The 24,543-nt window shown below is 36.5% G+C and overlaps 1 protein-coding gene across 5 annotated transcripts in view; it reads left to right on the top strand.

Moving 5' to 3' along the window:
* The window catches only part of PTPRZ1 (protein tyrosine phosphatase receptor type Z1), a 210,330-nt gene that overhangs the window by 149,592 nt on the left and 36,195 nt on the right, over positions 1-24,543 (top strand). For 2 of the 5 annotated variants that reach the window (XM_025291413.3, XM_025291412.3), the window contains exons 12-15: positions 2,269-5,851; positions 10,651-10,795; positions 21,417-21,508; positions 24,175-24,260. In XM_025291413.3, the coding sequence (XP_025147198.3) occupies positions 2,269-5,851; positions 10,651-10,795; positions 21,417-21,508; positions 24,175-24,260 (3,906 nt within the window). The remainder of the gene's footprint in view (positions 1-2,268; positions 5,852-10,650; positions 10,796-21,416; positions 21,509-24,174; positions 24,261-24,543) is intronic. The other 3 variants (XM_006051535.4, XM_025291415.3, XM_025291414.3) reach the window with 2 other exon arrangements.

Here is a 24,543-nt window from a genome sequence, read left to right on the forward strand (position 1 = left end):
TAAATAAAAGTTCTAAAGAAAAGAAATTGTCAGAGGATATAGAGAAGATAGATGACATGTGTTTTGGGAACTTTATTGTGAAGAAAAGGGGAGAGGTAAAATGAATACTAGGCGTTGAAGTAGAGATGTTCCATTATGCTCCCTTTAAATACGAGAGATCTGGGTTTGAGCTGGTAAGAGTGATCCATTTAAGAAAGCAAAATTGAAAATACAAAGTGGAGGGAAATAGTTGTGTTCAATTCCTGAGAGGATGATAGAGAATGGATTAGAACACAAATGCAGAAATTAGAAAGGAAGTAGAACAACAACTCTGTTACAACAGGATGAGAAGAGCAGAGGTCGATTTGGTTGGTCCTGGTGGGTTTTGATGTTTTAATGCTAGGAAGAGTTGAGTTTTTTTCTGGTGGCTTCTACTGCCTCTGTAATCAGGAAAACCATCTGCTGAGAATGAAGAGAGAAGAAAATGGAGGTTTGAATAGAGGAGAGCAAAGTTTAAATGTCTTGGTAGAGGGTAAGAGTGTGGTGTGATACCAGAAAACTGGCAAGTATCCAGATTTAGAAAAGTGAGAAAGAATTCAGAAACTATATATTGCTAAGGTTAACACTGATCCTCACCAAAACTGTATCAGATTATAAAGCAAATGTTTGTAAGAACTTCTAAGGAAAGAAGAGTGTTTTCCACCAAGAGTGAGTCAAAGCAAACTGTTCTTATTTCCTTTTGCGTGAAGTTTTGGGGCCTGAAGATGAGAGGAATATTTATTTAGGAAATTATGTGGTAAAATCTTCTAGTTGTCCTTGTGAACATGGCATCAATCAGAATGCAAAATTTTATCAAGGAATACTACTAGGGAGGAAATGGATCTGGAGAATCTAAAAGAATATCCATTTTAGCATTAATACAATCCAGAGCATTAAGGCTGACTCACTTCTCAGGGTTGTCGCATATGCCTTAAGATTAAAAAACAACTTTAAATCAACTGAATAATTAAGCTCTAGATAACAATGCAGTCATTAAGCTTGAAATCTTGTGTTTCATACATGTAGCTTTCCGTGTGTCTGAGACAAAAGCTCATGAGCACACATGACCTAAGATTCAGATTCTTTCTACTGATACTGGTCAGGTTCTCACTGACCAATTTGTATTTGGTCATTTTTTTCTTTTTTTCAAGGAGCGTGACCTTAAAAGATCTAATAGATGACATTGCTACCAAACTGACAAATTCATGTCCCACGTGAACAAAAAATATCATATCTTAATATGTTTGGCAATTCAATGTTTTAAACATATGATTAGACATATTATAATATATACAGTTTAAATAAAAAGAGACCATGGATTTTGGTTAACCTCTAGCCAGATCACTCCTGGGCCATCATAGTAACTAAGTGCTCATGAGAGACTGGGTCACCTGAATGGTATTTCTAAAGGAAACACAAAATTAAATGACTAGAACTAGGCCCATATTTTGACCAGTTGTTAAAAATGTCTGCCTAGGTTTAAGATGAACTCCTAGGGAAAAGTATTTAAAACAAAAACGAACAAAGCCAAAAACCTCTTCCAGTCTTGAAACTTTCCTGTTAGGATAGCTTTAAAATTGTGATGTATTCTGAATATATACAAATAGTCTGAATATACAACTACTTTGATCTTTTAAATAAGTTGTTTTATTGCCATTTTACATTACAAGAAGCTAATTATTATTTAGCTTGTTGCTAGATGAACTAAACAGAGAAATATAAACACAAGAAAATAAATACCATGTTAAATAACACTCTCAGTAAGTAAATACCACTACACTGTGTCTTCTTTTCAAAGCTGTGATATCTATTAATTACTTCCATAAAGTAAAATTTTAAGAAGCAGCCATAAGTAAGATATTTTCCTTGAGTTGAATTACTGTCCCTCAAGGGTGGATAATACTGGTTACAAGATAGAGGCGTGTCTTCTAGAGGGGTGGTGCTTTATGAGAAGTTTCCAAAATCCCACAAGTGAAGAATCACAGTATAATGCAGTTTAAGATATTATTAAGATTTCATGGAAAAGGAAACGGCAACCCACTCCAATATTCTTGCCTGGAAAAGTCCATGGACAGAGGAGCCTGGAGGGCTGCAGTCCATGGGGTTACACGACTGAGCATGCATGTATGAGAAGGGTGGAGGGAGATAGGTTGGTAGCAATACACTGGTAGAACTAAAAAAAAAAAAAAAAAAAAATTCACTTTTCTCTAATTTCCTTATATCCCATTAAATCTTACTTGCTTTTCAAAGGAAGAAGAGGGAAAGGACATGGAAGGAGACACTGTTGTGAATCCTGGTAGAGACGGTGCCACAAACCAGATTAGGAGAAAGGAACCCCAGATTCCTACCACAACAAATTACAACCGAGTGGGGACCAAATACAACGAGGCTAAGACTAACCGCTCCCCAGCAAGAGGAAGCGAGTTCTCTGGAAAGAGTGATATTCCCAACACATCTTTAGATTCCACTTTCCAGCCAGTCACTGAATTAGACCCAGAAAAAGACGTTCCTTCGACTTCACAGACTGTGACCCAGCCTCCCCCTCTCACTCTGGCAGGCACTTCAGCCTCTTCAAGTGACGGCTCTAAAACCATTCTCCGATTTCCACAGATGAACTTGTCCGGGACGGTGGAATATTCAGATACAGTTTCTACGACGGAATCGCAAGAGGTATCTACTGATATCAGTGAGGAAGAGAGTTTATTGACCAGTTTCAAGCTCGATCCAGGAGCGGATGATTCTTCTGGCTCCAGTCCCGCAGCAACTTCCGCTGTGCCGTTTGTCTCCGAGAACACCCCCCATGGCGATGTATTTCCTTCAGAACACCCAGAGTTCGTCACATACGATGTCTTTATCCCAGAATCTGCGAGAAATGCTTCAGAAGATTCAGCCTCCTCAGGTTCGGAAGAATCTCTCAAGGATCCTTCCGTAGATGGAAATGTGTGGTTTCCTAGTACGACAGACGTGACGACACTGCCCGATGTCGGGTCAGGTAGAGAGAGCCTTCTCCAGACTAATTACACCGGCGTGGATGGTGACGAATCTGAGAAGACAACAGAATCCTCTCCTCCAGGCCCACTGCTGTCACGGGGTCCCTCGGTCTCAGATGTGCGAATGCCACAGTATTCTACCTTTGCGTACTTCCCCACTGAGGTGACACCTCACGCTTTTACTCCGTCCTCCGGACAACACCATTCGGTCCCCACCGTCAACGTGGTACACGCGCAGACAACTCAACCAGTGTACAATGGTGAGGCACCTCTCCAACCTCCCTACAGTAGTGAAGTCTTTCCTCTAGTCACCCCCTTGTTGCTTGACAACCAGACCCTCAACACTACCCCTGCTGCTTCAAGTAGTGATCGGGCCTTGCATGCTACACCTGTATTTCCCAGTGTCGGTGTGTCAGTCGAATCCATCCTGTCTTCTTATGATGGTGCGCCTTTGCTCTCATTTTCCTCCGCTTCCTCCAGTAGTGAATTGCTTCACCGTGTGTATACGATCTCTCAGATCCTTCCGCAAGTTACTGCAGCTCTTGAGAGCGATCAGGGGTCCCTGCATGTTTCTCTGCCGGTGGCTGGGGGTGATTTGCTGTTAGAGCCCAGCCTTGCTCCGTATTCTGATGCCGTGTCGCATCAGATCACTACGCGTGCTGCTTCGGAGACCTTGGAATTTGGTGCTAGCAAGCCTGCTGTTCTTTATCAAACGCTTGTGTTTTCTCCAGCTGAAGCATCCAGCAGTGATGTCATGATGCATGCACGTTCTTCAGGGCCTGAACCTTCTTATGCCTTAACTAATGAGGAGGGCTCCCAACACCTCTTCAGGGTTTCTGACAGTTCTGTGGTACCTGGGCGTGATTCTGTTCAGGGTTCCTTATCTAGCAGCCCTAGTCACCACCTACCGATGCCCGAGTCTCCCTTAGTAACCCCAAGCGCATTGTTGCTGCAGCCCACTCAGGGGCTCTCTGGTGATGGGGAGTGGTCTGGAGCCTCCTCTGATAGTGAATTTTTTGTGCCTGACACAGACGGTCTGACAACCCTTAACATGTCTTCACCCGTTTCTGTAGCTGAATTTACATATCCAACCTCTATGTCTGGTGACGATAACAAGCTACTTTCTAAAAGTGACAGAATACACGGAGAGGAGACAGAACGGCACATTTCTTCTTTCAGTGACCTGGTTTACCCCTCTGAAAGCACAGTCATGCCTGACCTATATGATCGTGTAAATACATTGAATGCCTCTTTACAAGAATCCTCTGCCTCCACTTCTAGCCCAGAGGGCATCCTCCCAGAGCTTCTTGCTTTTACTGCCACTAAGGTATATGATCATGAGATTAGTCAAATTCCAGAAAATAACTTTCCGGTTCAGTCTTCACACGCTGTATCTCAAGCATTTGGTGACACTTCACTTAAACCTGCGCTTAGTGCACACTCAGAGCCAGCATCCTCTGACCCTACTTCTAGTGAAATGTTATCTCCTTCAACTCAGCTCTTAGTTTATGAGCCCTCAGCTTCTTTTAGTACTGAAGTATTGCTGCAACCTTCCTTTCAGGCTTCTGGTGTTGACTTGTTGCTTAAAACTGCTCTGCCAGCTGTGCCTAATGACCCAATAGTGGTTGAAACCCCCAAGGTTGATCACATTAGTTCTACAGTACCACATCTCATGGCATCCAATGCCGCTTCAAGGGAAAATACGCTGCACTCTCCATCTGTACCAATCTCTGATGTATCATCTACTCCTAATACGCATGCTGCTTCACTTCAAGTTTTAACCATTTCTTATGCAAGTGAGAAATATTCTGAACCACTTTTGCATAAAAGCAAAAGTTCCCACCAAACAGTACCTTCATTGTACAGTAATGATGAGTTGTTCCAAACTGCCAATTTGGAGCTTAACCAGGCCTTTCCTACACAAGGAAGGCATGCATTTGCTACTCCTGTTTTATCAGTTGCACCACCAGATACGCTTATAAATAAGCTTGTTTATTCTGATGAAGTCTTCACCTCCACCAAGGGCCCTGTCACCAATGAGGTATTGGCTGGTATTCCTACAGTTGTTTCTGATCCAGTTGTAACTGCTGATCCTTCTGTCCCTTTAGGAAATGTGTATGTTTCCATTTCAGCCATTTCTCCCAACAAGGATGGTTCTGTAACCACAACCAAGTTGCTGTTTCCTTCCAGAACAACTTCTGAGCCAATTCAAAGTGCCCGATCTGATGCCAATTTGGTGGGTGGTGGTGACAGTGGTGATATTGATGATTACGGTGATGATGATTATGATGACAGAGATAAGGATGGCTTATCCATCAATAGGTGTATGTCATGCTTCTCCTATAGAGAATCACAGGAAAAGGTGATGAATGACTCAGACACCCAGCAGAACAGTTCTGTGGATCAGAATAACCCAATCTCATATGCACTATCTCAGAATTCTGAAGAAGGAAATAGAATCACAGGTGTCATATCAGACGATCAGACTGATATGGACAGAAGTCCTGATAAATCACCACCAACAAATGTGCCACCCCAGAAGCGCAATGATGGAAAACAGGAAAATGATGTTCAGACTCACAATACCCTGCTTCCTTTCAGTCCAGAATCTAACGCTTGGGCAGTTCTTACAAGTGATGAAGAGAGTGGATCAGGGCAAGGTGCCTCAGATAGCCTTAATGATAATGAGACTTCCACAGATTTCAGTTTTCCTGATATTAATGAAAAAGATGGTGATGGGGTACTGGAAACAGGTGACTCAGAAATAACTCCTGGATCCCCACAGTCCTCAACACCGACTATTACTAGCGGGCATTCAGAAGTGTTCAACATTTCAGAGGCAGGTTAGTTATGGATCCAAGGGATAGACTGAGGTGTGATGGCTTTCTGCCTCAAAAAAAAAAAAAAAAAAAGAAAGAAAAATCTTGGAAAGAGGTATTTGGTAAAATGGCCATCGTTTTTAAAAATCAGGATATTTATAAATCAATTTGCAGGTTTTAAAATTTGATTTTTTTCATTATTTCAAAGAAATACTCGATGTGTTTTCATCCTTAGATTAACTCTCTCCAAAACAGATAAAATGATTTCTATTGTCAATTTTTTCATATTCCACAAGATGCCTGTTATATGTGAGAGCAATTATGTGTATATAATACATTTTTAGTACACTGCTTTTTAAATAATAGATTGGAGTGTATTTTGGATGATTTTAGTTTTAATATTTGTGCATATTCTAAATTACATTGCCAACTAAATCTATCGAATTACAAACTCTGATATAATATGACATATGTGTCTCTCTCTGACCCACTCAGTGGAAAGCAATTAGATATTTTGGACATCCACATCAGATTGGGGACTTTAGAAAAAAGTTCTATTGCTATGTTTTGAAAGTTTAATGGTAAGATATTTTTTTAAGATTTAATTTTTTAAGAATGTCTCTTTGATTACCTTAACATTGCCTAAAGAGGGCAGTGTGAACTAACAAAATACCTTCTACTTTATACTTGTTGTTACATGCCTTTCTAAGAAGTTAGATAATGGCCATTAATATGCATAATATGTATAGGTATTGTATGACAAGGTGTACAACACAAGAACATTTTCTGTAGAAATGCATTTCATTTGTTCATGTATTTTATGCAAACTAATTTATAGCCAGATGTTTCTTCCAGCAGATTGCTTGCAGTATATATAATACAGATGTTTGCTTTAGATGCCGGGGGGTGGTGGGGGGTGGTGCAGAAAGGGGAAATTCAGTGCCATTAAGAATATGAAATACTAGATAATTTCATTGCCTTGATCTTAAGTTTTATAATTTGCTTTTACTACATTTTAAGGCATCTTTTTAAATGAACAATGAAAAATATTTAAATCTCAACAGTGAGTCAAAAAATAAAGTAACATCTTGCACTATCATTGTGTAAAAGTAGGTATTTAAAATCCAGAACATAGATACCAATCTTATTAGGATAGTTTTCCTCTTTGTTATTTCCTTTCCTTGAATGAGTTATGTACTTTTCCTTCAGCGCAGCAGCAATTAAAAGCGTGTACATTTTGATAGAGAAGTTTTTCTACATTCTGATTTGATACCTACTTAACGTTGCATTCCAGTTTTCAACACTTAAACTCTGTTATGTGAAAATAAGTATAATTCATGGGTCACCATATTCATTAGTATTGCCTTATATATGAATTGTTATCCAGCTTCAATTATAGTTCTTTTGGTTTTTTAATTTTTATTAGATTGATTTAAAAAGAAAACATCAGGAATGCATCCATTTTTCTATCTTATTTTATAGTGACATCATCTATATGTTATTGCTAGATTATTCTGTTATGAAAAGACTATATACTATAAAATGTCAAACCTGAAATTACTGACTAAAATTACTGCATTTTCTCTTCAATGCACTGATTAGATTTATTTAATTTGAGGATGTTTTCCTACTGATGAGGAGAAAACAATATGAATATAACATCTAAAAGCATCAAGTAATGTAATTGATGACATAAATAAGATCATATAGGGGAAAATTGTTGCCTGTTTTTAAAACATATCTAAAAAATCATATGTAGTTTGTCTTGTCCAATAATTGAAAATGCCTCTCTATCAAATGCATATAGACTAATTCTGAAACTTACCATTTTATTACCTATTTTTTAGAATGTAGAATAATTTATAAGACATGCTCCTCAAAATAATATAGATAAGACAGATATTAGTACCTGCAACTTATGAATGCGTAGACTGAGTCCTAAAGATACTAGACTGCTTGATCAAGGTCACACAGGAAGTTAATAAAAAAAACTAAGACTGGAAACATGTGTCATTGGTGTCTGTCTCTTAGAGACTACATTTTCATGATTGAGAACAGTAGAATATATATAAATATAAATAATGCTTAATTTGTAAACCAATATTATTCTTATTTCTTTATTTCCTAATCATTAGCACATTCTTGCCTTATTATTTAGGTAACTCATATATACTATGGAGCCATATACAAACATATTTTAGTGTCAACTAATGAATATAAAAAGCAGTATAACTAGTTGCTCTTCATTATAGTATACAAAGCAGCCAGTTGATTGTTTTTACTTTCATGTGGTAGCTCATATAAAATATTTAGGTTTCATTATATGTAATTATCTTGGCTTTATCATTCTAATTCCCTAATTAAAAGGTTTGTTTTAAAATCAGACATCCCAGAGAACTTACGAGTAAAGTCTACATACAAGATTCTGAGTGTATGCATGTGTGTGTATAATGTATGTATATAGTATGCATGACATATATATATTGTGATTTGTTACATATTTCATGTTATATATCTGACATATGTATCACATATTTGATCAGACATATCTCATATATATGTATATACATACATCTATATAAATGAGATATGTACACATCTAAATACATATATATACACACATACAGCTATATGCCTACTGCAATGAATATTTGTGGTCGTTGAAGACTAGTGAAATTATATAAACTCACTTTGTAGGTAAGTTAATGTACATCATTGGTTCTTAAAATTTAATGTGGATCAGAATCACCCAGAGGGTTTGTTAAAACATTGATTGCTGGGTTTTACCTACAGAGTTTCTTTTTCAGTAGATTTGGGATGGTTGAAGAAGGGCCCTAAATATACATTTCTAAGAAGTTTCAGGTGATGCCGATGCCACTATTCTGGGGGACCTACTTCAAGAATGACTGAAATAGATAATAATACTAACCTTCATTTGTAATTTCTAGGTACCAGAGACTTTGCTAAGTGGATTATTTCCTTTATTAACCACAAACTATTTCTATTGTAACAATAGAAAAAAAAATGGGAAGACAGTTGTGTATGAAACAAAATGCTTTCCTAAATTTCATAAAGCAATACCAGTGCATTCAAACTTAGGCTTCTGAATGAGTCTCCCCACAGTAGGTAATGACCAGAGTGTACGGTTAATATAATAGAAGGCGAAGTTTAGCCTTCTCTCATAAGAATATTAACTACAGCTCAAGGATCAACTGACTTACAATATTCCCACTTTTATACAGTTTCATTATTTCCAGTCACAACTTTGAATTCCATTTTTTTCTCACAAATGCTTCTGTAATTATAAAAATACACATCTTGGAATATTTGGTTGCAACTTATAATCCTTTGATGCATTTCCTATATGTGGATTAAATTCTTGACCCTTTCTGCATCACCTCCCTTTACAGAAGGAGTCTATTGTTTTAACTCTCAAGTTCTCTCCAGTTAGACATATTTCAGTGCTGTATTTATGAATCTGTGACTGTAAAATTTATCCTCAGATATTTTCCATTAAATTGATAGTATTTTCAATTAAATTAATGCCCATTGTCTATACTAAGTCTATACTATACTATATATAAGTCTATATAAGTCTATACTATACTAAGAGTATAGTACTTAGTATACCAAGGTACTTTTATACCAGATGTACCATATATGTTGGAAGCAAGGTAGACTCTGATGAGGAATTTAAACTTAGTTACTCCAGAAATCCTACAGGTGGACAGGATAAGGACTGTTAGTTTGTAGCGGTGTCAGCTTGCAGCATCCTGTTAGGGTTCTGATGTACAATCATCTTGGTTTCCCACTGCAGTCACACCTCAAAGTAGAAGGGAGGAATTGTGACTAGTCTCTGACACTCTGAAGTTCTAAAACTTTTTTTAACAACTTAGAAAGATAGCTTTGTTTGCAGTGATTTTGAAGTTGTAGAACAAAAATGTACCTGATTTGTCACAAAAAAATAGTTATTTGCTATCTTCTAAAATAACCCAAGGACAGAATTCAGACTTTTTCATAATTTACACTTGCGTATTTAAAAAGAATACCTTAGATCTGTGCATTCCTTCAATTCACATGCAAAGGTATTTTTATTTTTGATAAAAACAGTTGACAATAAGGGAATTCAAAATGTCTAAATTTTAAATAGTTTGCTGGATTGAAGGGTTATCTTAATGTAAGAAGAGTTATCCTAAGAGTCTCTCTTTATGAAATTATTAATTGCTCCTAATTATTTACCTAACTGTGGGATGAAAAATATTTCCACTACAATTCATTTTGGGAAATCAAGATTATATATGGTGATTCAGTAAGTAGCATTGTTTTTCTGGATCATTTTTATTAAAAACTGAATAGTTTTTATTTTAATACTTTAGTTTCCCTTTTCACAAGCTTTTCAAGGCAATATTTTGCTTCCTGGTTACCAGCCTTTGTTGGATATTATAGTTCCTGAGCTCTGATAGCCTGACTTCCTTTTTTCTCTTTTTCTATGAGCTTGTTTGTTTGTGAAGTGTAATTGATCTGTAACACCATGTTAGTCCTTGTTGCCCAACATAGTAATTCGATACTTCTGAACATTTCAAATTGATCACCACAATAAGTCTATTACCATAAGGATATTGCATAATTATTGACTAAATTCCCCACACAGTATATTTCACACCTATGACTCATTTATTTTGCAACTGCCTTACTTTTAAGCTTTGGGTCAGAGAAATTTTAAAGGTAAGCAACAGCAAGAAGAATGCAGTTATTCGGTTGAAAAATGTTGTGCTTTTCCCTTAAGCTTAAATATCAACTTTCTCAATTTTCTCCGACTACAGAGGCCAGTAATAGTAGCCATGAGTCTCGTATTGGTCTAGCTGAGGGGCTGGAATCCGAGAAGAAGGCAGTTATACCCCTTGTGATCGTGTCGGCCCTGACTTTTATCTGTCTAGTGGTTCTTGTGGGTATTCTCATCTACTGGAGGTAAGTTGAATGTTCTGGATGTGTATTTCATAGAGCTCAGATTTTACTTTTGTTTTACCTGAATGTTCTGCAAAACATACTCTAAATTCACTGTACTTGAGAGCTACCACTAATTTATCCAGGTAACTCTGAGTAAGAAGAATTTGTGAATCCAAAGACATCATAATAAAAGATCTGACTATTCTTCACACCTCTGTCAAGCAATTAAAGGTAAAATGAAGGAACTTTGACTTCAGTTAATATTTAATACAGTATTTTGACAGTTTTACCTTCATGTTAATCTAATGAACATTCTGATGTTACCATAACCTCTAAGGTTCTCAGTTAAATGCTTGAGCTTTTATAACTTTAAAAGTTATTATTTTGGAAAACATGGTTTTTGATATAGTGAAAAATATTTTTATGGCAGTGGATTTTGTACAAGATACATATCAACTGCATGCTAATACAAAAAATGATAACCCATACACAAAAGTACAAATCAAGCATTAAAATAGAATACAATTTGAAGATAAAGTAAATGACTATATTAAGAGGAATGGGATTCTAAAATTCATTATTGTTTGCCTTGAGGATGAAATACAGCTTCATTCTTATCAATAACCTATTGAAACTTTTAAACGGCACGGAACATTGCACCTGACATAAACTTCTGATCCTACGGCAAACGGAACACAGTGCAAATTTATGTTTACTAGGGATGTAATACAAATCAGTATAACTGCTATAACCGTGTCTGTTGGGAAGCAAGGACTTTATGATGATATAAGGAAACCTATCTAAACCAAGAAAGGGCATAACTTAGTACTTTATCCTTTTGTTTTAAAAGAGAGTTTTGTTCAGAAGATTTATACTCCATTTCCTTTTGTTTAGCAACATCCATCTATAAGTTTATCATCACCACTCTTTGTGTTATTCCAAAATATCTTTTCTCAGTTTATTAAAAAATATTTAGTATGTTTGTTGACTGTTTCCCATGTGCTCAGTATTGTGTGAAATACTGTGGGAGCATATAAAAAAAGGAATGAATGGAGAGTCACCACTGTCAAGATGTTTATGCTTATTGAAGAGAAAGAGTTTTCAGTGAAAAATGTGTAAAATATTACACAGAAGTGTATGCATGGGAGCTTAAATCTCTCTTTTTTAATATAAATTTATTTATTTTAATTGGAGGCTAATTACTCGACAATATTGTATTGGTTTTGCCGTACATCCACATGAATCCGCCATGGGTGTACACGTGTTCCCCATCCTGAACCCCCCTCCCACCTCTCTCCCCGTACCATCCCTCTGGGTCATCTCAGTGCACCAGCCCCAAGCATCCTGTATCATGCATAGAACCTGGACTGGCAATTCGTTTCATATATGATATTATACATGTTTCAATGCCATTCTCCCAAATCATCCCACCCTCTCCTTCTCCCACAGAGTCCAAAAGACTGTTCTGTACATCTGTGTCTCTTTTGCGGTCTCACATACAGGGTTATCATTACCATCTTTCTAAATTCCATATATAAGCATTAGTATACTGTATTGGTGTTTTTCTTTCTGGCTTACTTCACTCTGTATAATAGGCTCCAGTTTCATCCACCTCATTAGAACTGATTCAAATGTATTCTTTTTAATGGCTGAGTAATACTCCATTGTGTATATGTACCACTGCTTTCTTATCCATTCATCTGCTGATGGACATCTAGGTTCCAAGTCCTGGCTATTATAAACAGTGCTGCGATGAACATTGGGGTACATGTGTCTCTTTCCCTTCTGGTTTCCTCAGTGTGTATGCCCAGTAGTGGGATTGCTGGGTCATAAGGCAGTTCTATTTCCAGTTTTTTAAGGAATCTCCACACTGTTCTCCATAGTGGCTGAACTAGTTTGCATTCCCACCAACAGTGTAAGAGGGCTCCCTTTTCTCCACATCCTCTCCAGCATTTATTGCTTGTAGACTTGTGGATCGCAGCCATTCTGACTGGCGTGAAATGGTACCTCACTGTGGTTCTGATTTGCATTTCTCTGATAATGAGTGATGTTGAGCATCTTTTCATGTGTTTGTTAGCCATCTGTATGTCTTCTTTGGAGAAATGTCTGTTTAGTTCTTTGGCCTATTTTTTGATTGGGTCGTTTATTTTTCTGGAATTGAGCTTCAGGAGTTGTTTTTATATTTTTGAGATTAGTTGTTTGTCAGTTGCTTCATTTGCTATTATTTTATCCCATTCTGACGGCTGTCTTTTCACCTTGCTTATAGTTTCCTTTGTTGTGCAGAAGTTTTTAATTTTAATTAGGTCCTTTTTGTTTATTTTTGCTTTTATTTCCAATATTCTGGGAGGTAGGTCATAGAGGATCCTGCTGTGGTTTATGTCGGAGAGTGTTTTGCCTATGTTCTCCTCTAGGAGTTTTATAGTTTCTAGTCTATCATTTAGATCTGTAATCCATTTTGAGTTTATTTTTGTGTATGGTGTTAGAAAGTGTTCTAGTTTCATTCTTTTACAAGTGGTTGACCAGTTTTCCCAGCACCGCTTGTTAAAGAGATTGTCTTTTCTCCATTGTATATTCTTGCCTCCTTTGTCAAAGATAAGGTATCCATAGGTATGTGGATTTATCTCTGGGCTTTCTATTTTGTTCCATTGATCTATATTTCTGTCTTTGTGCCAGTACCATACTGTCTTGATGACTGTGGCTTTGTAGTAGAGCCTGAAGTCAGGCAGGTTGATTCCTCTAGTTCCATTCTTTCTCAAGATTGCTTTGGCTATTCGAGGTTTTTTGTATTTCCATACAAATTGTGAAATTATTTGTTCTAGCTCTGTGAAAAATACTGTTGGTAGCTTGATAGGGATTGCATTGAATCTATAGATTGCTTTGGGTAGTATACTCATTTTCTCTATATTGATTCTTCCAATCCATGAACACGGTATATTTCTCCGTCTATTAGTGTCCTCTTTTGGAGAAGCCAATGGCACCTCACTCCAGTACTCTTGCCTGGAAAATCCCACGGATGGAGGAGCCTGGTGGGCTGCAGCCCATGGGGTCGCTAAGAGTTGGCACGACTAAGTGACTTCACTTTCACTTTTCACTTTCATGCATTGGAGAAGGAAATGGCAACCCACTCCAGTGTTCTTGCATGGAGAATCCCAGGGACGGGGGAGCCTGATGGGCTGCCGTCTATGGGGTCGCACAGAGTCGGACACGACTGAAGCAACTTAGCAGCAGCAGCAGTGTCCTCTTTGATTTCTTTCAACAGAGTTTTATAGTTTTCTATATATAGGTCTTTAGTTTCTTTAGGTAGATATATTCCTAAGTATTTTAGTCTTTTCGTTGCAATGGTGAATGGAATTGTTTCCTTAATTTCTCTTTCTATTTTCTCATTATTAGTGTATAGGAATGCAAGGGATTTCTGTGTGTCGATTTTATATCCTGCAACTTTACTGTATTCATTGATTAGCTCTAGTAATTTTCTGGTGGAGTCTTTAGGGTTTTCTATGTAGAGAATCATGTCATCTGCAAATAGTGAGAGTTTTACTTCTTTTCCAATTTGGATTCCTTCTATTTATTTTTCTGCTCTGATTGCTGTGGCCAAAACTTCCAAAACTATGTTGAATAGTAGTGGTGAAAGTGGGCACCCATGTCTTGTTTCTGACTTTAGGGGAAATGCTTTCAATTTTTCACCATTGAGGATAAAGTTTGGTGTGGGTTTGTCATATATAGCTTTTATTATGTTGAGGTATGTTCCTTCTATTCCTGCTTTCTGGAGAGTTTTTATCATAAATGGATGTTGAATTTTGTCAAAGACTTTCTCTGCATCTATTGAGATGATCATATGGCTTTTATTTTTCAGTTTGTTAATGTGGTGTATTACATTGATTGATTTGCAGATATTGAAGAATCCTTGCATCCCTGGGATAAGGCCCACTTGGGCATGGTGTATGATCTTTTTAATGTGTTGTTAGATTCTGATTGCTAGAATTTTGTTAAGGATTTTTGCATCTATGTTCATCGGTGATATTGGCCTGTAGTTTTCTTTTTTTTGTGGCGTCGTTGTCAGGTTTTGGTAGCTGAAATCTCTTAATGCTAAGAGTAGTCAGAGAAAAAAGGAGCTTGGTGGGCCAGAATGGACAGCATAAATGAGAAATGTTGAGCTTGAGCTGGATAGGATTCACAAAGAGAAACTACAGGAGAAGGGTGTGCCAGGCAGGGTCCCCGCAGGTAGGAAGGCTGGAAAGGAGGGATGAGCTGTGTGTGTCTGAGACTGTGGGGTTGGATCATCTAGCTGCATGTGGTTGTATATTGGTTGACTAAGGTAGACTGTTTCCATGAGCAGCCATATTTCATATCTGACTTCTTTTGAAGAACAGAGTAGACTGCAGACTATAGCAAACAGATCATGCTTTTGTTATCATGAATGGATTAGGAGTGTTGTGTCCATAACATCATGCAAACAAAATTGCTTTCTTTAATGATTCCTGTAATCACCAGTGCCTCTTTTGACAGAAGATTTCATGTTTAGCAGAGTACCACCAGCACAGTACCTAATGCATAAATGTCTGCTCAGCAAGAATTCATACTGCTTTTCTTCTTACTCCCCACGGGACTTGTTGGCCAGACTTCTTACCAACAGTGATGTCCATGTTTGTTCAGATTACTGTTTTATATCTAAGCTAATTTTCCCTGCCAAGTCAGTTTTTGAAGTTAATGGGAATTGAAGTTAGACAAACTTAAAATAGGGTGGGAAATGAGATCATATTCTATTTCATAGTAAATAGTGTTAGAATAAATTTCAGTTAAAGTGTTAGATAGTTTATAGTTAAAAGGTTGAAGTAATTAGAATGAGTTTTTTAATGTTACTTAATATTCCAAGTTTATTTTCTACAAAATTGAAAATCAGTGCCTTATTTAATATGACTTGAGATTTCATGGTAAAGTCAAGCCTGGAGTGATTTATATCTTTTGTTATTAGTAGGCCATTCCATCCATACTTATGTGGATAAAAAAAGATGAAATTATAAGTTGGAAAACACTAATTTGACCTTCCTCCATGAAATGTTTCTGTTTTCCTTACAAATAACACATAATTTGCGTACAGAGTGTTAGTTTAAAATATGAACACTCTTAGAGTTTTATGTATATATTTTATATCTAATTGGAGAAGGCAATGGCACCCCAGTCCAGTACTCTTGCCTGGAAAATCCCATGGACGGAGGAGCCTGGTGGGCTGCAGTCCATGGGGTCGCTAAGAGTCGGACACGACTGAGAGACTTCACTTTCACTTTTCACTTTCATGCATTGGAGAAGGAAATGGCAACCCACTCCAGTGTTCTTGCCTGGAGAATCCCAGGGACGGGGGAGCCTGGTGGGCTGCCGTCTATGGGGTCGCACAGAGTCAGACACGACTGAAGTGACTTAGCTTTATATCTAATAATCAAACATCCTGATAAAATTTGTTACTCTTACTTATCCGTTTACAAATTTAACATAACTGTCCAACTTACAGCCATTTGAAGTTAATTCACTCCCAAATGTAACTTTTTAAATCAGTGAGACGAATACACTAGGAGTACTGTTTGCTAAATTACAAAATGACAATGGTAGTGCATTCTTCAGCGTTTGTCTGAATTATTCACATTCAAAGGTAGCTGCATTTCTGAGCAACATGATTTCATTCACCAATATGGAAACATTTTAGACCTTTGTGCAAACTAGAGCCCGTAGAAAGGTTTAAAAATCTAATGACATACCAACAAGAGTCTTAATAGTAACATTGTCCTTATAAGTTTTTCCAGTTTATATATTAAAACACTTTTCTAACCTAATTATTTAGGACAAAAAATAATCACAAATGGTATGATAAATCCTCTCTTTTGCCTAATTTACCTAACTCAAAGTGGTCTCTTAGGTTTGGTATAAATCTTAAGAGAAAGCATGCCATAGCAGGAAGACAGAACAAATCAGAGACAATAAAATCTGGGTCTCTTTTCCAGTTCTGCCCAACATTTATTATATGTCTTTGGGCAAGTCACTCACCCATCTAGGAATTAGTGTCCTCTTTTTACTATTTGGGGGAGAGATTATCTTTTAGATTGGAGTCAGATTTTCTTCAGGGTTTCTGTGAAGAATACAGCATAACGAATATTGTTTCGTATTTGTGTAAGGATCCAAAAACTGGAATAATAATTATACATTTCTAGCTTTTAATTCCAAATACTGTCATGAAAAGGTGTAAATTAAATAATCAGATTAACATTGATTGATAGGACCTATGTCTGCAAGTTTAAAACAGTCATCACTTTTTTCTTCATGGCTGAGTGATAATTAGCAGGAGACGTAGTTATCAACACTTAGCACATAGACGTGAAGACACTCACTGCTGATACAGAACAGATGGACCATAGATACCGAATCTTGTCATACATTAAATAATATGCCTTGAAATTATTTTCCAGATGTTTTAAGGTATAATTTACATGAGCCAAATCATAAGTTTCCAAGACACAAAATTATTTCCCTAAGAATAGCTTCAAAAAGTTCTTTTTAAAGATAACAAAGAGAAAATTTTGGAGAGCTTTTTTTAATAGTTAGAATCTGAAAAATACCAAAAATGTGTTCAAATAAACAGCACTCCATCAAAAGGAATATAGAACAGAATTTTCCTTAGGCACCCTTGTTCTGACTGGGGAGAGTGGGAAGAGAAGCAATATAATTTTTCTCTTGATATTAAATTTAAATTTGTGGGTCATTGGTAGCTACCATCCAGAATGGAGGACTCCCAGTGCCATGCTACCTTTTATATAGAATGTCACCTCCTAGGTAAGACTGTACCATAAAGAGTTCCTAAGCCACATACAGATGCTCTTCATCCAGAATGAATCCTGTACTATTTTAATTGTTTCCTACTTTTAAGGTTATTGGTATGATTTATAAGATTCTTTTGTTACCTGTTAATACAAGTAACATTACTAGACCACTTATTTTCTAAAACCAATAAATATTTGATTACATAGCTGAAAAGAGGAGCTGGAATTTACTACAAGGAATATTAGCAACATCTTAAACCTTGGTACTGATATGTCTTAATTTGCCTTTTCCCATTGTAAGAGATGTTGCCTTCTTCCCATTCTCTCAGACGCATCCTCCGTCTAGGCATCCATCCATCCATCCATCCACCCATCAATCCATCCTTCTCTAGCTGTATATTCTACCTCTTCCTCCCAAATGTTTTGAAATTTTAAGTTAGTCTCATTTGAGGCTCCAGTAGGCAAGAGAGTCTAGGATGCAGCTGTATACATTATAGTTGGTGGAATTCTACTGGAAATTCTACTGGAAATCCATCTAATCATTCAACATTTAATACCTATTGCACTCCTGGCATTGTATTTAAAATTGGGTCTACATAAATCAAAAGACATGGCCCCATCTTTAAAAAATATATATAATGAGGATAAAGGCCCAAAACAAATATACTACAAAATGATTACTTTTACCACCAATTAATTAAAATATTTAAAATAAATTGAAGGGCATTCTTGGATTAAGCATATTTTTTAAAGCAGTCTTTTTAAACAAGAGTGTGAATGGACGTTTGTGTTCATTATAATAGAAACAGAAACTGGAGTGCAAGAATCTGCTTAAGAAATGAGAGGCTGTTTCACAGAGAAGATGCCACTGAGCTGTCTTTTGACAGGAAATATTTGCATGGCACATTAGTGACCGAGGCATTTTGGTCAGAAGAAGAACCATGTTTAAAGCAGGGAGAAGAAATAACTGAGTTCGAGCAGGCAAGACATGTTCAGTGATCTACAACATGTTTGTTATTGGACATAAACTTCAAGGAGAAAAGTCAAAAAAGGTTTGGCCCACAGATAGGTAGGGTTTAGGTATTTAAAGATTTGGACACTACAATCTAAAAATCTATAAGGTACAGAGCTAAAGCCAATATGTCAAAGTAACAGGGAGATAGGTTTGAGGCTCAATATAAGAAAAATATCAACAGTAAGAGGCGTTATATTGGAACAAGAGGGTCTCCTCTTTGGGTACCATTTGGAGATACTTACAAGGGATTGATTTTTGGGTTAGTATAAGAAATGTGTAGTAGCTAAAGATGATTCATAGAGAAGTAAGCTCCTTGTCACGGGAGGATTCAAACTGAATCCTTTTTATATGTCAGAGATGCTAGAGGAAGGACTCTGGTATTAGCTGTGATATTGCACTAGGTCCCTTAAGGTATTAAATATTTTACAACTTTAAGATTCATTGAAAAATAAAGAAAAGCCCTTTCAGCTGGCTTTTGCAACCATATTTTAAAGGAATCAAAGAGATTTTTAGTCCTGTGATCTTAAAAGCAAGTATCAAATCCAGTGTCTCCCTATCAGTGGGGCAGAAGATACTACATCTGTGGTTGCACAGATGACCCACACTTTCCTGAAGTTTCTGCTCCAGACTGGTGTCAGTTCTGCTCAGATGTGGATTTTCAATAGAGAAGAATCTTTATCTTGAGACCTGTGGCCCTCCTCTTTCCATTTCTCATTACCCTGCCAGACTTCTTCCACTCTTCAGGATATGAGCCTTGCTTGGGGCCTTTTTGCCCCACATCGCAGTTGATGGTACATGCACTTGTCTTCCTCCTACATCACCTCTTCCCTGTCGAAGACATTCGTGTGTTCTGTCAATTATCTGTACTCTCACAGGTTTGATTATGATTATACTATCACAGCAGATAGCTATTTTTTTTGCTGTGCACATCATTACCTTTGGATTTGTTTTTAAACTTGTGACATTAGAGTTATAAATAAACTATATAATTTTGTACTATTGATACCTATGGCAGTGAATTCATTGAACAAATATTCCAGGGCACCTATAACACGCCAGACATTATTATGAGGACTAACACTACATTAAGACCAAATGTCTTGCCTTTTGTTGGGCTTCACAGGTTGCTCAGTGGTAAAGAATCTGCCTGCCAGTGCAGGAGAAACAGGAGATGTGGCTTCAATCCCTGGGTCAGTAAGGTCCCCTGGAGAAGGAAATGGTAAACCACTCCAGTATTCTTGCCTGGAAAATTCCATGAACAGAGGAGCCTGATGGGCCACAGGTCATAGGGCTGCAAAGAGTCAGACACGACTGAGCATGCACATCTTTGCTTTTGGGGGACTTACATTCTGGTGAGGGAGGACCAACTAAAATTATGAACAATGAATAAACAAATATATAAATAAAGTATTTCAGAGAGTGATAAGTGCCATAAAACAAGCAAAAAAGGGGCAGAATAGTGACTTAGCCAGAGGGGCTTATAGTTTTATTAATAGCTTAGGTGGTCAGAGGACTCTCAGAGGAAGTGGCATTTAAGCCAATGTGTGAGTGATGGGAAAGAGGCAAGTGGCCAGAGGGAACACCAAGAACCACGACCCTGGGGTAATATTGCAGGACTTCTTGGAAAGAGAAAGGGATGACCAGTGGGTTAGAGCCTAGTGGTTGCAGAAGAAGTAATGAGATGAGACTGCTGGTGGGGATATGGAGGGGGAACCAGGTCACAGAGGGTCTAACCGCCCTTGCTGAAATAATGGAATATCGTTCTTATTCCAGTGGGAAACCATTCAAGAATTTTATGCAGAGAACTGATTATTGATAGAAAATACCACAATTGAAGTGTGTCATATAAGAACAAATGTTAAAGTTCATTAGGATAAATATCTTGTTGCTTGGATTTTTCAAATGAAAAATGAGATTGGCACTTTCACTCAAACAGATCTTTCCATTTAAACTTAACCACTTATGAGTAATGCTTCAAATAAATTAAATGACCCACATCAAAGAGTGTCATTAGCAGTTTTAATTATCTACATTTTTTAATTAATGATAGTTTACATTAGTTTACAGCAGCAGTTGGTTCTTTGCTCTTCTCAATAGTTTACATGAGCTCTTACCAGATGTTACTCTTATTATCTAAATGAAAATAGATTCAGGTGACCTTGTAGGTCATAGTTGTGGTTGATTCCAAATATATTCATTCTCAAAACCCTCATCAAGGCTAGCATCTGTTGGAGAGAAAATCACTCCTGTTTTTGGTTACACGCTCATTATTTCTTCACTTCGTTTTGTCCTTACAACATTGTCACACTTGTAATATAAAGCTGTCTTTTTTCATCAAAATGTTACCATAGTGGAAATTCGCTTCTACCTGGTCATTCCTTGCTAACTTTTGCTAGCAGCTGAATAGCCTCAGAATGGCATGATCCTTTAAATATTGAGTGAAAAATAGCTTTGGATAGGCTATCTTTTCCACTCTGATCCTGTCCAAAGTGGCAGGACACTCTGGTATACAGCAACAGTAGAAGAGCAGCTAGGGTATTGAGCTATCCTACTCCTTGGCACCAACTGCAAGTTCAAGTGTTACCTTTGCTTATAGCATGTCTGATACCTGCTCGCTCTTCTGCATCCGGTACAGGTAAAACTGAGATAAATTTGGAGGCTGTAAAATTCTTTAATACCTGTGTTTTGTAAAAGTAGGTGATAGATTTCCACTTATGTTTTTTAATTCTGAAGATTTCTGTCATAATTTTTAAGCATCTCAGAAGTTGTCCATTCTTGTCCGTTCCAGCTAGTAGTATAAATTGCCTTCTTTTCTTTCCAGGAAATGTTTCCAGACTGCACATTTTTATTTAGAGGACAGTACGTCCCCTCGAGTAATATCCACACCTCCAACACCTATCTTTCCAATTTCAGGTAATAGCTTAAAGTGTGACCCGGAGTAGCTGGTAGATGTTAAATGAAAAGCATGATGTTGGAAGGTTTGTCCTTATTGAAGTACTTTGCAAATGCTATAATGTAGATTAGTAAATGTGTTGCCTAAAATATTATGTATCAGGCATTCAGGTTTTTAACTTGTTAATTTTGAATAGTCTTAACCATACAGGTGATGTGACAAAATAATTTATAGTTGTTCAGATTGTTATGTTCAGTTGTATGTTAAAGAACATAAATATTAATAGCAATAATATATTAGTAAGGAATAATGCTGACTTTCAGTCATTTCAATTACTTTAGTGGATATCTAAACACCAAAAGTCAGACTAAATCAATGCAGTAAGGATGGACAGGACAAAACCACAAAAATAAGAATAAACTTTAATTTCTTTCTGATTATCTGAGTGAATGTAGGAAAAGTTTTCTTAACTACATTAAGGGAAAATAAAGAAACTATATAATGGTGAAGGTAGAAAAGAAACATGAGCACAAAGAAAGTGTGGTTGCCGGAAATATGTGAAGTAAAAATGTCAGACGGTTGAATACCTGGGAAAGCATCAACTGCTTTATCAGAACTTACCTAGTTAACAATATTCAAGTATTAACAGGAGTCACTTTAAGACTCTCACTGACTCTGGAAATCACATTGTCACTAAGGTCGCAGACACTTGTTGAATTAACATTTTATAACATTTCAGGATGAAAAGTGGTAACAACAAAAAGTTGTCTAGAAATGTGGGAATTAAGGAAGAACAGGAGGACAGAGGATGATACAAGGACAAGGAGACCAGGGAAAGCAAAAGGAAACATTCCTCTCTGTGTCTTTGTACAGAAGTCTCTTTTTAAATTGTCTGAGATGCCATATGTTACTGCTTGAGGTGCACATTCTACAGGATGTTATCTTCTGAAGTCTCATGCAATTTAAAAAACAGAAAAATAAAACAGAAGCATTTTCATTGTAATTTTCAACAGACGTAGGAGTTAGACCTGTCTTGCTCTTTCACCTCTTTTATCAACTTTGTGTCTTTAACCACCACTGTTTTATTGGCTTTTCCAGTTTATATTAAAATTCTGTCCTTTCTTTTAGTACTGCACCATTTCTTATTAACATGCTTAGAATTTTTGAGACTGATTGCTCTCAGTTATCTGTTGGGTTTAGTTCCCTTCACTGTCAAACATACCTCTCCTACATACCCTGTCAGCATGGGTAAGCAAATTAACTCTAACATTATCTAAAGTCCAACACAGTTTATTATTAACAATAAATAAAATAATCCAAAATTGGGTTGTCCAGGAAATCCAGAACCCCCTGTTGGTGATCAAGGGCATCTCCTCCTTTCGTCTGCTCAGCTTTCAAAGATGCACTCTTGAGCACCCCCAACATATGCATACGTTCATGTGAAATCAGAAAATAAAAAGATAAGCTAGTCTCACCTACTTGCAGACCAATTCGTAAAAGAAATTACTGGAAGACATGATAGCAAGTGAGAAGTAATCAATTTACTCATGGAAAGAGGTTAGCTCTGCTGAGGAATATCCATGGGTTTGACAGAGCTTAGGACTAATGATTTAGATGTGACAAGTTATTTCTGTTTTCTTATCTAATTATAAAAGCTACTTCCAGGCAAGATGCTTCTGTAGGTGTGAAGGTGGAATTACACCTTTGTCTAGTGTTTCTTAAGCTTAACTTGCTAATTCAATTTTAGTATTCAGGTACACTTATCTGAAAGAGAACAGATGGATTCTAATTTTTTTTTTAAATCAACAAATTCTTGGTAACTGAAGCTTAAAAGTATTAAATGGCCTAGATGCTGAACATCTGTTGATGTAAATAACTGTTTCTAGTGAAATGTGTTTGATGTTTCCTTGTCAGAGATATCACTTGTGAAGTTGCACACTGTGAACTAGTAATATGTTTAATCTAAGAAAGCCTTTCCAGGGGGGAAAAAAGAGAAAAAACAGAAACAGGTAAAAAAATTGGCCCCTTCACAATTAATTAACAGATCCAGTGACTTTGTTTACATAGCATTTTTTCAAGTTAGAATTCTTGAAATTTTACAGATTAAAAGTCCCAAAGGTTCTTGACAGTATACTTAATGAATAGTCTGCATATAAATGTTTTCTATTATTTATAGAGAAAAAGAAAAAATGTTTTCAAATGTAAACATCTGACAATTTAATGGAGAGACTCTAAACCATACAATTGTATAAAACTGAAATTGCACTGTATATTATGTTAAATCCATAGTAAAATTGAAAATATATTATTTCTGCATTTTTTTCCCCAGAATTGACAGGCAACTCCCACTCATGTTAAAGAAAATTACCCATAAAGCGATGCAGTCCATTGGGTGTTTTTTATAACTTAACATTGAAAATTAATTGTTTTCTCTTTAGTGTATGAAAGGAAAAGATTCCTGATGAAATCAGAATTCTAAAATGCAGGTTATGATTAATAGTAAATGTAGAGAAAATTGATAATTGTTGTTTATTGTTTCTCTGAACATAGATTCAGTTGAGATTATAGGAATAATTGAATTTTGAAGTTGTTTTAGAAGAAAGCTCTTTATAAATCCCCACAAATGAGAGGCACATTTATTTCTGTTGAGTTATCCTTTCCAACTTAATTTTTTTTATTCACTTAGATGATGTTGGAGCAATTCCAATAAAGCACTTTCCAAAGCATGTTGCAGACTTACATGCAAGTAGTGGGTTTACTGAAGAATTTGAGGTATGATTTTAATATGTCTCTTTTAAACAGTATGGAAAATAGTAATTTTTTGAAATTCACCAATAGGCTATTTCTTGAATTGAAACCATTTCCATTCTAGTGAAATTATTATTTCCATAATCAGTTATGTGTTTAGGATATGTGTGATAGTTATATAATTTAGCAAATTGGTTTTCCATTTTAAAATTCAGTTGTACTAGTTGGAAAAACAAAACCATGTTTAATTCCCATAAAATCAGAACTATAGTATTCTTTTTTAAATCTGAATTGGTAACACTGATTC

Source organism: Bubalus bubalis, chromosome 8, assembly GCF_019923935.1.
Source record: "Bubalus bubalis isolate 160015118507 breed Murrah chromosome 8, NDDB_SH_1, whole genome shotgun sequence".
NCBI classification, from domain to species: domain Eukaryota; kingdom Metazoa; phylum Chordata; class Mammalia; order Artiodactyla; family Bovidae; genus Bubalus; species Bubalus bubalis.